The sequence below is a fragment of the Trypanosoma equiperdum genome (assembly GCF_001457755.1).
Source record: "Trypanosoma equiperdum strain OVI genome assembly, contig: ctg_871, whole genome shotgun sequence".
NCBI lineage: Eukaryota > Euglenozoa > Kinetoplastea > Trypanosomatida > Trypanosomatidae > Trypanosoma > Trypanosoma equiperdum.
Window position 1 is genome coordinate 84,421 of NW_027124833.1, and position 15,066 is coordinate 99,486.

Below are 15,066 nucleotides of genomic sequence, written 5' to 3' on the forward strand. Positions count from 1 at the left end.
AACGGCACACACGGACAAAGTAACAAAAAGTTGTCAAAAGGAACACACCCACAGGAAAGTAAAAATAAGAAGGAAATGAAGAGAGTAATCACAAAACAAATATTCGGTGTTCGAAGAGAAAGCGTGTGTTAGGAAGGGGGCAATTGAGTTGTAAAAGAATGTGAAAATTAATATTGACGCTCCAACTCCAGTAGTAAATCTTCGGCGCTGTCATACGTCAACAATAAATGCTCGAGTGAAGAGGGATTCATAAAAACTTGCCGTCCCTCCTTTTCACACCGCAAGAAGAAAGTTTCAAATCGTTGCTGAAGTTCTGTAGTAAGTGAGTTTCTGAAGTGATGCGCAATGAACTCAAAGGCTGTTTTCGCCTCCCAGTTGGACATATGAATGTCCATCGTCAGCACACCAGGCCTGAACAGCTCCGCCGGTAGTAACTCCACATGGTTTGTTGTGAACACAATCACGCGGCCAGGCTGTGCGAAACATGGGTTAAGCGTGCGCAGGAGCCCTTCTGGAGAAAGAAAGTCGCGAGCAAGTCTCCGTTGGAAACGACGCATCTCACTGACTGATACTTCAGAAATTGCGTCGCTCTCATCACATGCGCCCTCAAGCAAGTTATCATTGATGCTCTCTCTTTTGCTCTCAGCCTCACTTGTACGCCCTTTTACGGAAGCGTCTGCATCTACATTTGGAGGACTGTTAGGTCCCTCATCAGGTAAGAGTGTGTCTTCATGCAGGGTTTGAGGAATTTCGGTAGAAAGGTCATCGTTACCCGCTTCAAAGGCGGAAGTCGGGGTTCCACAACCCACCTCAACACCATCAAATGATGTGGGCGAGGAGACACTCGAAGGCGGGCAACGCTGATGGGTGAGCGACATTCTGAAAGGAATTAACTGTGTGACCACGTCAAAATCCTCAAAGACATACACTGTTTTCCTGACCTCAAGATCGCATTCATTCCCTGCAACAGGTGCACTATACCCTTCTAGCTTCACTGTGCCGCCAGATAGAATCTCCTGTAGTTTGCTATTTGTTTGAAAGTATTCGATAGGGACAGCAACAATGCTACGATTGAGGTAGCCCGCAATTGCACGGATAACACTAGTTTTCCCCGTGCCAGGCGGACCGTGTAGAAGAATTAGCAACTGCTGCGCGACCCCTGGAACCCCAAACCTACCCCGCTTCTCTTTGAACTCGGTGAGACATGTAATCAGGTCACTTTTCTGACGAAAAAAAAGTGATTCAAAACCGCACCTCCCGGTCGGTATCATGTAGCGACGCATGGGAAACCGGAGGGGCATCACAGATTCGTCCAACCACTTTGAAGTTATCGCACACTGCAATTCTGAGCGGCTCGGGTGGAAATAATATCGTTCGACAACGTCACCAACAGTGGAAATGTACCACTCATATGCGCGGCGAGCAAAGTTTAAGATGCGCTCACGCCCCTTGTCCGCATCCGTGCACCGTAACAGGGCTCGGCGGACAATAACCTTCCTCGTACGCAAGTACGCATCGCGCTCATTCCCTGATTGCCGTGTGGTTTTTCCATCGTCATGTAACTGACTATCATCACTACCACTTTGGCTAACATCCTCATTTTTAGCCCCAGGGTCCAAGGGGGTCGCATCAAAATTTACAGGAGGATACTCCCTCAAAACTTCCGCATTACCACGCAGTGACACGGGCTTGCCAGACTTCAGCGACGAGGTAGAGACGAACTGTTGATGAAAGCAAATGGTAAGCCCAGGTTCCACCTCCAAAACGTCACCATCACCGGGAACAAGTAAAACACGATAATACCGGCGCAGCACGTTAAACATATCCTTCCTGCCCCTATACGGTGACAAATTAAGTGGTGTGTACAGGTACTGTGCATGCCGAAGCAGAGGAATCGACTGCTCCGATACGCCTTCGGCTGGGATGTTGGCGCCAGTTGCACTACCTTTATTTAGTTTTGGCTTTCCCTTCGAAAAAAGCACCCAGGAAATGTACCTCTCCATTGCGACCACCAATATTTCATTATCAAAGGCAAACTCCTCTGGCTGACTACGGAAAACATCTGCAGCCGCAACAACGCCCTCTTCACGCGTACCCAAAAGTCGTTTAAACTGTTTCGAGACCCAGGCGGGCCACGTTTCCATGAGGAAACGACGTACGTATTTGGAGAGAGCGGTTAATAGAAGAGTCAGTACCAAATTCGTTGCAATATCCCACATGGCAGCTCCATTTGAATCAACGTTGCCGTCATCTCTTCCGGATAAAGCGGAGAAAATGTTGTGCGAATCGACCGCACCTCCCAGGGAGTGAAAGTTGAAGCCGTGGCGCCCTTCCATCAATAGCGCCAACTCCCTTCTTTATTTTCGGTATTCATCATTAGTGTTACAAGAGGTATATAGAGCAAAAAAAAAAGAAAGAAAGTGCTGAAGAGAGATAATGTAGAGTATATATATATATATATATATATATTATACACGCAAGAGGAAAGGTGAGAGCGGGTAGACTTCTACCATTTTTTTTTAATCGTGAGATCGGTGTTAAAGGCTTACACACCATTTTGCTTAACTCTGAAAAGTAGAGAAAACAGAACACAGCTTCTAAGGCCAAAAATTCCAAAGGCATGAAAGCACTTGTTGCAGCCAAACGCACACTACCCCATTTAGAACTATTAAGGAACGGAAAATATCCCTCCCCCCTCGAACGAGCGACCGACCATCAGGGAAAAGTTGTTTGGCCCCTCACACACACGTACACATGCAAACAAACCCACTAACTCACGAGGCAATGGATTCGTATGCCCTCGAACCGGACTCGCCACCCCTGCTCATTCCTGTTGAAGCAACTGTACAAAGCGTACACTAAATCAAACAAATGGCAATAGGCATGCTCATACAGGTGTTGTAACAAATCACGAGCGGATATTCTCCTTTCCTTTACTCCGCATCATTCGGACCCACGCCACAAATACATGAACAACAATCAACGGAAACACAATTGTCACCTCCGAGTACACTTTCACTGCGGTGGAGTCCAACCTTAACTTGCCCCAAGAAACTGCTTCACCAGGGCGAGCCCCGGCGTCGCTGCCGTCAAACTCTTGCGCATTATTCAAAAACACTGCATAATCAGCCCCGTTGCGCATCAGATTTGCGTTGCAGACGTGGTGCTTCACAACGCCACCGCCTAATATCATCATTCCCGTGCGTCGACTTCGCATCGCAAGCCTGTTAAGACGGTGAATATCTGCAACCAAGTCTAATTGCAGTAAAGGCACACCAGTGTCCCCTGCGGTGAGAATGAACTCCATAATGTCACCGTCGGTAAGAGAGGGTGAGAAAATTGGAACACCATTCCGTGCAGCCCAGTAGAGGACGGTACTCTTCGCACGTTTCAGTCCCTCTTCGCTGGCCACCTTCTCGTCAGTAACCTCGCCAGTTTCCTGCAGGGCCTCTGTAAATATATCAGCCATCCACAGACCAGCCATGTACCAAAGTGTGCTTGGGGTTATGGCCCACGAGCATACATCGTAATAGGCTTCGGGAATTGGAGCAGCTTCGCGGTTTGCCTTTTCCTTTCGTTGCGCTTCCGCAAGTCGCTTCACAAGACAGCGCATAACGCATGAAAAAAGGTTGCGTGACGCCACCCCACTACTGTTGTAACGAACATTTCCAAAATGACAGTCAGTCCCCTTGCTGCGGGAGCGGTCACGTTCCACCGGATGGTGGAATTGCTCCCCTTCTTCCTCTGCCCCATCTCGTGATAATTTGTACGACTCACACGCACGGCGTATGTCATGTTCCATCGCACCGCCACTCACCACAAGAACGTGAATGAGCGCCCTCGAGTCGCATGGCGAGGGTTTCAGTGCACCCGTCCCATCGCATGATATTCCAGCCATGTCGTCCAGTGGTGTTGCGGGTTCTACTCCATTCGGTAATGGAACGCACTCCGTGCATAGAAATCGAATTGCCTCACGGCAACCAGTCCCGAAGAGGTTGGCAGTGACCCCAACGAATAATGTCGGTTGCACCATCACTGGTGACTCAGATGCTTGGTCCCCTTCAGTGGGCATCAACGATGGGGATGGAGATTGGGGTGTCAGCATCATTTCACATATAGAAAAAGCACGGGCTAAATTTGAGGCCTGAAACCCCACGGTTGAATAGCGATTAAGAACGGCTTCTGCTGAGTGCAGATCCTCTTGATTTGGCCCCACAACAACTTGTTTTGCGTCACCCAACAGGTCATCAGTACACGATGACACTAATACCGCACTCTTGGCCAACTCAGCCATCCTTATTCTCCACTTCACACGCGGTCTGGAGTTGCAAATAAGAGGCTTTTTAGTTTTATCCCCTTACCACTTATCCTGCTTTCCCTGGCGATAAAATCGACAACTCCAACCTGAGTGGCTTAGACAGAAGAAAAAAATTTACAAGAACGGCGACGGCGTGACGAGGTGTGACGATTTGTGGTGTTGGTTGTTGGTGAAAAGAAGCCCAATAACGAAGTGATGTGAAGACAAAACACGCACTTCCTCAGAGCACGAGCTGTTGCAAGACCCGGAAGGGAAGAAACGGTAGTGCTTTGAGGGGGAAAAAATAATAAAGGGAGAAAAGATACGAAAAAAAGAACTGAATAAATGAGGATTTATGCGATATCACCGCCAAAAAAGGAAAAGAAAAAAACAGATAATAAAAACGATCTGTAGGTAGCTAACACACCCACTCGGCCACTTCAACACCTGCAAAAATAGGCAATGGAACAGGCAAAATGATGTAGTCCATCCCCTTTCTTTTGTTGTTGCGTAGAACCGTTACAACGGTGGCAGTACACCTCAAAAACATTATGGTATGCCGAAGACCGACTCACAGGTGCATATCGATTTTTTTTTGTTCCTTTTGTTCCTGTTTATGAACTAGAGAAACCAGAAAGCGAGAAAAAGCGGAAAAGAAAAGGAGAGAGAAACGGGAAACAGGATAACGTGTGTGGAAAATATTCAATGAGTAGAGCCTTCCCTTGTTATTACCGTGATATGTATATATATATATATATGTGTGTGTGTGAACATACATGCGTATATATTCACGTATATAATCTCCGTCGTTTACATGGTCCGGTCGCACTGTCGATTAGGCAGAATAAGGATGTTCGTTCAAAAAAGGGGGAGAGAAAAGAGTAAAAACGTGGGCAAAAGAGGGGAAAAAATGAAAAGAAACGAACAAACTTCTGCTTTTCTCACTGGCCGCTCCCTTTTCCTGAAAATTCAGCACACACATACCACCTACTGTTTTGCCTTTATTGATTCATTTATTTATTTTTCTCTCCTTTCCCTTTTAAAGGGTGCGAAAAGTGAAATTGCCAACCTTTCTCCCCATTCTCCTCTTCTTCCACTCGTAGCTTCAGAGCCATCACCATAGCGACGTCAGGTTGGTATAGAAATGAAAATAAGTAAATAGATACGTATATATAAATATATACGCTGTCACAAGCACGAGTGTATTCCGCATTCCTGGATACATTGGCACATACATTATGTATCCCATCTGAGTACTGAAAAGTATACAACACATCACTCTGTTGGCCCTTTGGTTGCCCAGGCCTTTGAGAATCTGATGATGAATATCTTAACAAACAAAAGAACCGAGACACGGTCGAGTGGGGAGGAATGCAGGTGTAACCCCTTCGCGCCATTCTCTAAGGAAAGCAAACAGTCAGGAAGCAATGAATTGAAAAGAGAAAGAAAGTGAAGAAACTTCTGCCTCCAAGAGGGTACAAAGGGACCCAGCACGGCGATCCGGAATGAAAAGGAAAGGGCACCTGGTGGTAGGAGAAGGGAAGCGGGAAACACAAAAGGAAGGCATGTGCATCTCTATTTTGCGATACTGCCGGCACTAGAAATAAGTTGCAATCGACATTCCACCTTCCATTATTATTTGTTTTCCCACCGCTCGAGCTTGTCAATGACGTACCACAGGCGCCACCGCTTTAAAACGCTCCTTACCGGAAAAGAGCAAGAAAGTGCGCTCCGAGCCCATCGAAAGAAAAACATGAGACCTCCAAATGTCCGTCCGCTGGGCACTTGACTACGTACCTCAAATTCTTCACCACTCCTCGATTTGTCAGTTTCCCACTCCCTCCAGTCCCCCCTAATTCTCCAAAACACCTTCACTACCTCCTTCCTTTCGCCGGTAATGTCCGTGTAGTCCATCCCTCTGTTTCCCTCCATGTTCATGTTGTCCGCCTTTTCGTTCCCCATTGGCCTCCTCATTTTCCCCTTTCATCCTTTTCGATTATTCCTGTTTCTCACCGTCCCCTTATATAAAAAAAAAATGATATCTCTTTCTTACTTCATTATACCCGCTCTCTTCCCTCCCTTTATCCAGCCGCTGCGGAGACGATGGGCACGCGGACAATTAAGAGGCCTCGGGTTGGGGTTCCCCCTCTGACATCCTTTTTCGCTCCTCGTCTGTCAAATTGTTCACCTCGTCTGATAGGCCCATGCCTTGAAGCGTGGTTCGTTCAACTTTGACGGTTTCACCATACAACACACGGCGGCAAGCAACAAGTTCTTTTCCAATCTCCGACTTCAGCCAACCGAAAATAAACGGTGGCGTCCACCCGCGGGGGTTCATACAACTCACATAAGTTGCCAAGGTGTTGTCACCCACAGGCATCAGTTTCCATGCCCACAAGCAAGCTGCACGGACAAAGCCTTTTGAGGTTTCCATCTGTGGGGTGTAGTCGATGCTACAGCCATGCACATAGTACACATTCTCACTCTCAACATATTTCTTCTCCGCAGCGAAGACAAACTCGCGGCCAGCCACGGGCGGTGGTGCCCAATACTTGTGTAACTCTATGGCGCACCCAGCCATGGGTTTGGCCAACACTTCAAAGTGGGAGAGATTTGCGGAGTATCGTTTGCGGTCATCGGCGTTGTCGCTGTGCATCGTGTCCAGCACATTCTGTGGTGAAACACCCATGAAGGACAGGGTGGCTTTGACGAAGTTAAAAGGTCCAACTCGTGGACGAGTAAACAAATGCAAGTCGCCTCCTTCCTCAGGGTCCACATAATCCACAAGTTGCCACTGGTGCTCCCCATTGTTTTCCAACATGTCTTTTGAAGCATCAAAGGCGCTGTTAAGCACTTCTCTCATGGAATCAACGTCACTATCGCTGCTCACAGTTTTTAACGGAAGCGCACAGGGATATGGCGGTTGCTCCGTACCAGCAGCTAGACCAGTCAACGCAGCGGTGCGGTAAGCCGCTTTTCCAACGCGGCTTACGACGTCCCACATCCTATCAGGAAGCGACGAGTTGCAGGTAAATAAAACCTTCACGGTACGTATTATTTTACCGTGTTCACACACTCACAACCGCAATGGGAATATCAGCAACTGAACGCGCGTATATGTTTTCGTTTAACGGTCTAGTTTTTGCTGCCGCCACAAAGGGTGTCACTTCGCTTCCCTACTTGCTCTTCAACTTTACCTCTTTGATTGGTTGGGAAAGGAAACAAATGGCAACAGACAAAACAAAACAGGGGGTCAATCAAAGATTGACAGGGGTCCCCCCCCCCACACACACACACAGCACACGAAAAGACGAAAAGCAAAAATACGTGCAGATGTGTGAAGTTATTTTTTTTTTAAAAAAAGAGAGATAACAGAGAAGACGACGCGGAAGGAGTCAAGTAATATGCCCTCCCTTTATTTGGACAACGCGGTGAAATGGTGAGAACGAAAGACACCATAACACCCTCTCTGTTACGGCAACTCAATCTTACACGCTAATCTCATCACGTGGCGCAACGACCGCATCCACCGCCCTATGGCGTCGGTGACCATTTCGTTACGCAGCACAACAGCTACAATTTTCCGTCGAAAAGTTTCTACCGCCTGCTCGTCCACACGGTCCACATAAATACCACCCTTCCCTTTTCCATTTTCCCCCTCGAGTTGAATTCGATCCAACCGATAGTTGTACCTCTGAAAGTCCAAATACGTCAGAAAAAGACCATTCGCAGGCACCATTGGTGTGCCGCATCGAACTGCCTTGTTCAAGAAATGATCACGCAGGTAATCCGGTGGTAAGCCAGCAGCGCACATAGAAGCAACAGTGCCGATCATTTTGCGTATTTGATTAAATAAAAAGCTCTGGCCGCTCAATTCAATGCGCACAACCTCGAGACCAACACGATTTCTGTCTCCCATGTTCCTGTTAATATCACCCGTTCCCTCAGCGGCAGGGGTGCCGTAAATGCGAATCATACGTTCACGCATACGTTCTCTTTCTTGTTCGACTTCATCGTCATCTTTCACTTCCCCTGAAACTAACCTTTCATCATCAGGAGAATAGTAGCGCGAAGGAGCCCACAACTGAAGTGCTGATAACATGGCGTCATCAGAAGGGTCCACAACAAACGGCTCACTAACTGTGACGCTGGTGATGTAACGCGCAGATGAGGGATCACTCGCCTTTCCTCCCGGTGTGAAGTTGTGGTACGAGTGGGTACCTTCAAAAAGTTTGAAGATATTTCGCGCGTGTTCCAAGCGCTGTGGTGTCACGCGGTAACGAGCCACTACCTGCATCGCGCTCTCGGGAATTGTGTGAAACACTAACATCTTCTCAAACAGTCCGTCGTGAAACTTTTGCGGGCTATCACCACCGTTGTTGTTACCACCGCCCGTATCGTCAATGGTGTCTGACCGCTGACATGTTTGAGAGGTATTTCCTTCCAGATTATTTTGTTCAGTGCAACATGCAGTCACCTCACCATTGCTGTTTCCACCTTCTTTTTCGCAAAGCCGCTGTCTTTTACTTCCCGCCGTGGCATCGTTACCGTTACCGTTGGCATTTGTTGCTGCACCCCCTGCTGTTTTAGTGCCCAAAAAACCTACCTCTTCCAGCGTGGGTCTTGAGGGCGCGAGAGATGGTGGGAAGTATATGTTGGAGTACTCCTCGCTATTCATAAATGCAAATGTTGGAAGGTAGTACTCATATTTGCGGGACCCACACATCATGTACGCATTGAAGCTCCTCGTTACTGGAATAATTTCATACACGACGATATCACTCGGAAGCGCCTCCGTCAGTAACCGCCTCGCTTCGCCCACATCAAACTCGCTCGTTGAGTCCTTTGCATACGGTAGCATCACGTTAAGCGAGATCACATTGCGCAGGGCGTGAACACCCTTGTCGGTGCGACTGGCACGCTCCCAGTTAAGTTTCTGCTGAACCTTTTGTTGCGCGTAGTTCTCCTCAGATATCATGTCAGCACGGTGCAGAGCACGCAGTAATTCCTCCTCAACTGTTGGGTAATTCGGTAGGTGGTTCCATTGCAGTCCACAGTACCGCTCGCCAATGTAGCCGAATATAATCGCCACCTTTCGTTTCGGTCGCTTGCTTGATCGAACGTCACAAGCGGAATAGTTAGAGGCAACCGCAGAGCAAGCGTCCGCACCATTTGTGGATCCAGCGCAACTCATGTAAGTAAGATGAGACCCTCCGGCACCACAAAAACGGAACGCGGGAAGTGTGCTTCAATGGAAGTATCATGTGGAAGTGTATAATGAGGAAAACGAAAAAGAGAAAAGAAAAAGAAAAAGCAGAACGTTAAATCGTCATCATAGACAGGATAAGTGGCAAAAAAAAAAAAGAAGTCAGGAAAATGCACTGGAAACCCCCAGTAGACGGAAGGTAGAGAAATAGGGCCAGGGAGCGTGGAGAGTAGGACTGGAAAAAAAGTTAGAGAGATGCCAACACACCGTTGATAAGTGTCGAACCGAAGCGGCAGCAACCCATAGCTGAGAGTGAGGTACCGTGAGAGAGTTAGTGACCCAAGGACAAATTCAGTCAGCGCAGGCATGTCTGAACGCAGAAACACACCCTAACATCAAAGTTTCTTTCCCCACCTCAAACATCGGTTGCACACGTTGTCTACATCGACCAAATACTCATCATGTGCGTGCACCACATTAAGCGCGAATAAAAATCGTGGTTACTATTATTGTTATTGTTTTGCTTCAACTACCCTACCCCGCCCTCCCTCTGTTAATACTGTCGTCTCTTCCCCGTTGCACAAAAACGTACCCGAAGACTGAACACGCCCACGTGTACACGGGTTGTGTGCTTGCGCGATTTCGTTCGCTTGCTCGTTCATGCAAATACCACTTGATCTCAAAAAACACCGCTCTTTCCCGTCCATCCTCACTGATATTTGGAGAGCAGAATCAAATATTAAAAAATTAAAACGGCGGGGAACTAGGCTCCGTACGGCAGACAAGGGAACAAGTGATCTCCAAGAGGAGGAGCGGAAGAAGAAGAAGGGAATTTGAGTTCGCGGCACAAGACACTTCCTTCACTCGTGAGATGCACTCGCGCTTACTTATCCTCTTCGCCAGCAGTGCTGTGTTTCCCTCCTCCTGCTCCTTTCTTCTTGTCCTTTTTTTTCTTTCTTTTTCGCCGTTCTTCCTCTGCGGCTTCAGTACTGGAGCGTTTGGAAGAAGTTTTGGGGGCACAAACTTCACCTTTCGCACCTGGCGTCCTCTTTTTGGACTTCTTCTTCGTACCGTGATATCTGTCACCATTACTCATGGGCATGCTAAACTTCATCTGACCCTCCTCACCAACAGTAAACATACCAGTGCTGTTGTCTGTTTCAGTACCATCATCGCCTTCTTCGCCGCCATTCCCCACTTCATCATGAGATCGATATGAACCACCTCTACCACCCGCGTCACTAAGACCCTCTGTGGCGTCTTCCATCCTATCTGCCTCATCGGATGCCCCATCATTGTCAATGCCGTACAATAAAGTGGGAAGGTGTTCGACGCGCCCTCGAGACGACAATTTAAAACGTGTTTCCTGGTTCAGCGGCACAACGTACACGGAGTTCAATGCGCTCCGCTGCACAACCCATCGACCGAGCCGCGGCTCCTTACTGCAGGCGATTAATAGCACATCACTGGTGGGAGGAAAATACAGTGAGGTGACGATAGCCCGGACAGGGATGGAGGCAAGGCAGTCCAGTGAACTCGGTTGCACAACTGGTGTAGCCGGTACACCGCTCCCTGTGCCTGTTTTTCCACTGCTTTCAGATGCGGCGCCAACACGCCAGAGACGCACAACACCGTCATAGCTAGCGCTCGCCGCCGTATCCGAATATGGAATGGCAGCAACAGCTGTGATCGGGTTGGGGATTCTCGTCTCTGAGACCACACTTCCGTCTAACTTCTGTCGCATGGCAATTGCTTCGCTCTCAAGACCAGTCCCGTCGCCGACAAAACCGTAGCCGTGGGCCCCCTCCCGCACCGCCACAGGCTTCCGCTTCCCCACATCAAAAACAAGGAGGGCTCCATTTGCAGCACCGCAAAGGACTATAAAGTCATTCATCATCACGACGCACTCAAGCACCACTTTTCCGCCGAAGTGAGCACTCGCAGTGAACTCCTGCTGTGTGGCAGCGTCCACTTTCCAGAAGCGCATCGTACCGTCATCACCAACAGTGGCGCAGCGCTCACGTCGTAGACAGTGAAGACCGAACACGCGACCTGTGTGGCCAAAAAGCTTGTCCTCGCACGACATCTGCGGTAATGCCCACACCCGCAGTGCCTCATCGTAGCCCCCGCTGTAAAGTGTATCGTTACGAAATGCGAGACCAGTTACTGCGGAGCGATGCATTGTCAGAGTTCCCAAGTGGCGTCTGGTATCCGTAACCCAGATGCCAATGGTACCGTCCGCCGCTCCTACTGCCACATATGATGTAACACTAACGTCAGCAGTAGTTCGCTCAAAAAGAGTGCGCTGAGAAGGCCGCACACCGCGAGTGTCCGATACCGCAATTGAAAGTACTGCAGCGGAGAGGCAAGGGGACAGTAGTTCCTTTCTTGTGCTACCCGCATTATCTCTCAGCTCAACAAAATACACAGCCCCCGTTTTGTCACCGAGAAACACAATCTCGTTGCCCAGACTGCATACTGCCGTAACGGCGTTGCTGTTGTGAGCTACAAACACAGCACTGACGTCCGTTGCCGATGGGCTTTCAACTTTCTCAGATTCGATCGTCCCTTTTTTTTGTTGCTTGTGAAGAAATTCAGCGATATGGGAGGCCAACAGACGACTCCTCGTCCCGGCCGCAAGTTCTGCCTCCTCGCGCAGCTGCCGTTGCCTTTCATCAAAGAGATCAGCGTCGATATCATCATCAAAGTCTAGTTCTTTCAACCGGGTGTTCACATGGTCACCAATCGCGCGCAATACCGAGGTGGGGTCTTCAGCTGAGAGGAGCATCGGATCTTCTGATAATCTTTCACTGCCCAACAGTCGATGCTTCCTTTCACTGCTCCGACCATCCCTTTTCGCCTCTTCATTCGACTCTTCGCGACGGCGCTTCAGTTTCTGCAGTTCCTTCTTACGTTCCCCACCAGCGGTAGCTGTAATGGCATGTTGCCTCTCGGCCCTCTTCTTGGCAAGCATAGTCCAAACACTGAGCCGTTACGTCGTTCGTTTATTTCGCAGAAAAAATAAATAAATAATGAGTACGTGGGTGGAAAAAACAGTGAACCACAAGGGTGGAGTTAAAGATCAGTTTAGTGTGATGCAAACAAAGGCAAATGTCACAACAAAGAAGACGAAGATAAGCGCATTAAACAAAAAAGACGTTAAATACGCACAGAATATTTGATAAACAAGGAGGTAGAGTTCACACAGAGGGAATGAAAAAGGGAATGAGGGAAGGTGAGGAGGTGTAGAAGAAGGGCCTTTCAGGGGGAGCGGAAGGAAATTTAAAAAACAAAAACCTCCTTCACCCTTCACTTACTTTTTCGCTTTTCCACCCATTGGTTCACCACACCCTCGACTTGCTGCTACGGGGTTGCTGTAAAGATAACTCACACTCACGAGCCATCACACCCACCGCAACACTCACAGCACAAAGTAGCATCTGGTGCTTCGGCACGTGCGGAGAGAATAGAAGCAGCAACTCCTGAAGATGACTACACAACGCCGTGGCATTTCCACTGGAAAGGGAAACATTGTTAACGCACTCATCCCTTGATCCAAACTGTTGCACAAGAGACGTAAGCAAATTAGGAGTAGGTTTCATAACAACCACGTTGACCTCCTCTGTGTTCAAAACAAGCAGTTGTTCATTCTGGTTTGTGCGAAGAGCAAGCTCGTAACGTAGCCTCACAAGTAAGCGTAGTTGGCGCTTCTTCAACCGAGGATCCAACTTCATAGCAGGTGAAGGCTCACTATATATGACGTTTGATGGTTGCTTAAGGATCAATGCAAACCACTGCAATCCATATGGGTGCACAGGTACCGGGGGTAATTGAAGCGAAGAGGGTGCGTGTGAAGCAGACGGAAGACATTCAGGATATTGCTGTTCTGCCCTTGTAAGCAGCCTACTAATTTTCTCGTGCACCTCCTGTTGACGCTGCGCTACTACGTTTGGTAGGGCGAGTGAAAGCGGTATGTTTTCTCTAGCCTCCAACTCATCGATTAGCGGAGTGAATGATGTTTGCAACATCTGAGCTATGCAATGCGCCTGCATCGAAAGGGGCGCAAAAGCCAGTTGGCTACTCGCAACTTGTACTAACAAGAGCTCACTGCGCTTCGTCTCGGCAAATGGCTCCTTTGCAGTCGGTTTTTCTACCCCATGATGGTCGTCTTTTGCCACATATCCACTCTCGCTAGAGTCCAACTCGTTTACCATAGCACCCATATCAGTACAGTAGCACCACAAATAGCCGGTGTCATTGTACCGCGGGAGGCAAAGCGGGGCCCATATCTCACCCACTTGCGAAAGAGGAAGGCAGCGGACAAAGTTTAACAGGATAAGAGTGTCGTCTATGTGCAGAGATACCTTGCCATCAGCTAAACCAACCATGCAGACGACACGACCCCTGAAGAAAAAAAAACTAAACAAGTGGCAATCAGCCGCCACACCTCCTTCACTGCTGATATCTCCCTTGCTAAAACCACTGCGATAGTGCTGAGTTAGAATAGATGTCAAATGACATCTGCTTGCGACAGACAATGGTGAAGCAGCGAGGCAGCGAAACATATAACACTCCTCCCTGCTATTTCGTTTTATTAGTTGCCGCAGTACACCCCCATCGGTAGACGAAACCAGACGACGAAGATCGTACGATGGGCATCTCGAAAGTATGTCGTTGACGTTGGGTACTAAGCTTAGCAATTGGTAATGAAGTTGTTTCAGTTGACGTCTGCAACTGTATGGTGACTCTCCACCACGAGTTACCAGAACATAGTAAAGTCCACCATCCACGTGAAAGTAAATAGTCAGATCAGCAGCATTGATCCAATGCAACGTCCCTCCATCCTGCTTCTGCTGTGCCATAGTGATAAGTACCTGAAACACACCGAATAGTTCACTGATTGTGTTCTCATTACCGTAACGGGAAAAGATGGGTTTTCCTGCACTCGTCAGAATAAACACGTGCTTTGTGTGTTTGAGGAGGAAGTTTTCATCTGCATCCCAACATTCAGATTGCTTTTTACCTTCGTCACCGCCGGTGACATAAGGTTTCGAGGCAGGATGGGAAGACGACGGCTTTCCGTCGTCTGTGCGGTTTAGTCCTGCAGGCGGAAAGATGTCCAACGCTGAGGGTCGGCGAGTTGCAAGAGACTCAGTCTCCGCATTTAAGGGAGAAACAGCGATGTCATAGCCGATATTAGTGTCGCCTAATTCGCTGTCCACAGTCCTTGTCAAGTGGACGGTTGAGGAATTCAACGGTGCTGGTGTGACACCGCTGCCGACAGATAAAGTCGGACTGGGACCAGGACGACCGTCTGCACTGCCGGTGTCAAGAGTTTCTCCTAAGTTCATCATTGCACATATAAAACTCCCGTTTTTTTTTGTTTAAACCAAAGTTCTTCGAATAGATGAATTTATATGTATAATATATGTATACGCTAAAGGATGTTTTTTTTTTTCGTTTTCCTCCTTACTTAAGTTGTATGCTTTTCCTTCCTGGTCTTTTCTCTCTTTTGCCCTTGGATAAGGCACGCCTTCTTGCTAGCACGTATATATATATATAT

The 15,066-nt window shown here is 48.3% G+C and overlaps 7 protein-coding genes across 7 annotated transcripts; all 7 read right to left on the reverse strand.

Moving 5' to 3' along the window:
* Positions 1 to 167: 167 nt before the first annotated feature.
* On the reverse strand, positions 168 to 2,336 carry TEOVI_000412600 (ATPase family associated with various cellular activities (AAA), putative; the record flags this gene model as incomplete). The annotated part of the gene is made up of 1 exon (XM_067226928.1): positions 168 to 2,336. The coding sequence occupies one exon, from the start codon at positions 2,334 to 2,336 to the stop codon at positions 168 to 170; it is 2,169 nt and encodes a 722-aa protein (XP_067083029.1).
* A 572-nt stretch (positions 2,337 to 2,908) lies between these two features.
* TEOVI_000412700 (deoxyhypusine synthase, putative) lies at positions 2,909 to 4,294 on the reverse strand (the record flags this gene model as incomplete). The annotated part of the gene is made up of 1 exon (XM_067226929.1): positions 2,909 to 4,294. The coding sequence occupies one exon, from the start codon at positions 4,292 to 4,294 to the stop codon at positions 2,909 to 2,911; it is 1,386 nt and encodes a 461-aa protein (XP_067083030.1).
* A 1,638-nt stretch (positions 4,295 to 5,932) lies between these two features.
* Positions 5,933 to 6,271, reverse strand: TEOVI_000412800 (uncharacterized protein; the record flags this gene model as incomplete). Its single annotated transcript, XM_067226930.1, has 1 exon — positions 5,933 to 6,271. One exon carries the CDS (start codon positions 6,269 to 6,271, stop codon positions 5,933 to 5,935), a length of 339 nt encoding a protein of 112 aa, XP_067083031.1.
* Positions 6,272 to 6,416: 145 nt separating this feature from the next.
* TEOVI_000412900 (START domain containing protein, putative) lies at positions 6,417 to 7,301 on the reverse strand (the record flags this gene model as incomplete). The annotated part of the gene is made up of 1 exon (XM_067226931.1): positions 6,417 to 7,301. One exon carries the CDS (start codon positions 7,299 to 7,301, stop codon positions 6,417 to 6,419), a length of 885 nt encoding a protein of 294 aa, XP_067083032.1.
* A 468-nt stretch (positions 7,302 to 7,769) lies between these two features.
* TEOVI_000413000 (tRNA pseudouridine synthase, putative) lies at positions 7,770 to 9,491 on the reverse strand (the record flags this gene model as incomplete). The annotated part of the gene is made up of 1 exon (XM_067226932.1): positions 7,770 to 9,491. One exon carries the CDS (start codon positions 9,489 to 9,491, stop codon positions 7,770 to 7,772), a length of 1,722 nt encoding a protein of 573 aa, XP_067083033.1.
* Positions 9,492 to 10,386: 895 nt separating this feature from the next.
* On the reverse strand, positions 10,387 to 12,477 carry TEOVI_000413100 (putative WD40 repeat protein; the record flags this gene model as incomplete). The annotated part of the gene is made up of 1 exon (XM_067226933.1): positions 10,387 to 12,477. One exon carries the CDS (start codon positions 12,475 to 12,477, stop codon positions 10,387 to 10,389), a length of 2,091 nt encoding a protein of 696 aa, XP_067083034.1.
* A 367-nt stretch (positions 12,478 to 12,844) lies between these two features.
* Positions 12,845 to 14,857, reverse strand: TEOVI_000413200 (Trafficking protein Mon1, putative; the record flags this gene model as incomplete). Its single annotated transcript, XM_067226934.1, has 1 exon — positions 12,845 to 14,857. The coding sequence occupies one exon, from the start codon at positions 14,855 to 14,857 to the stop codon at positions 12,845 to 12,847; it is 2,013 nt and encodes a 670-aa protein (XP_067083035.1).
* Between the last annotated feature and the right edge of the window lie 209 nt (positions 14,858 to 15,066).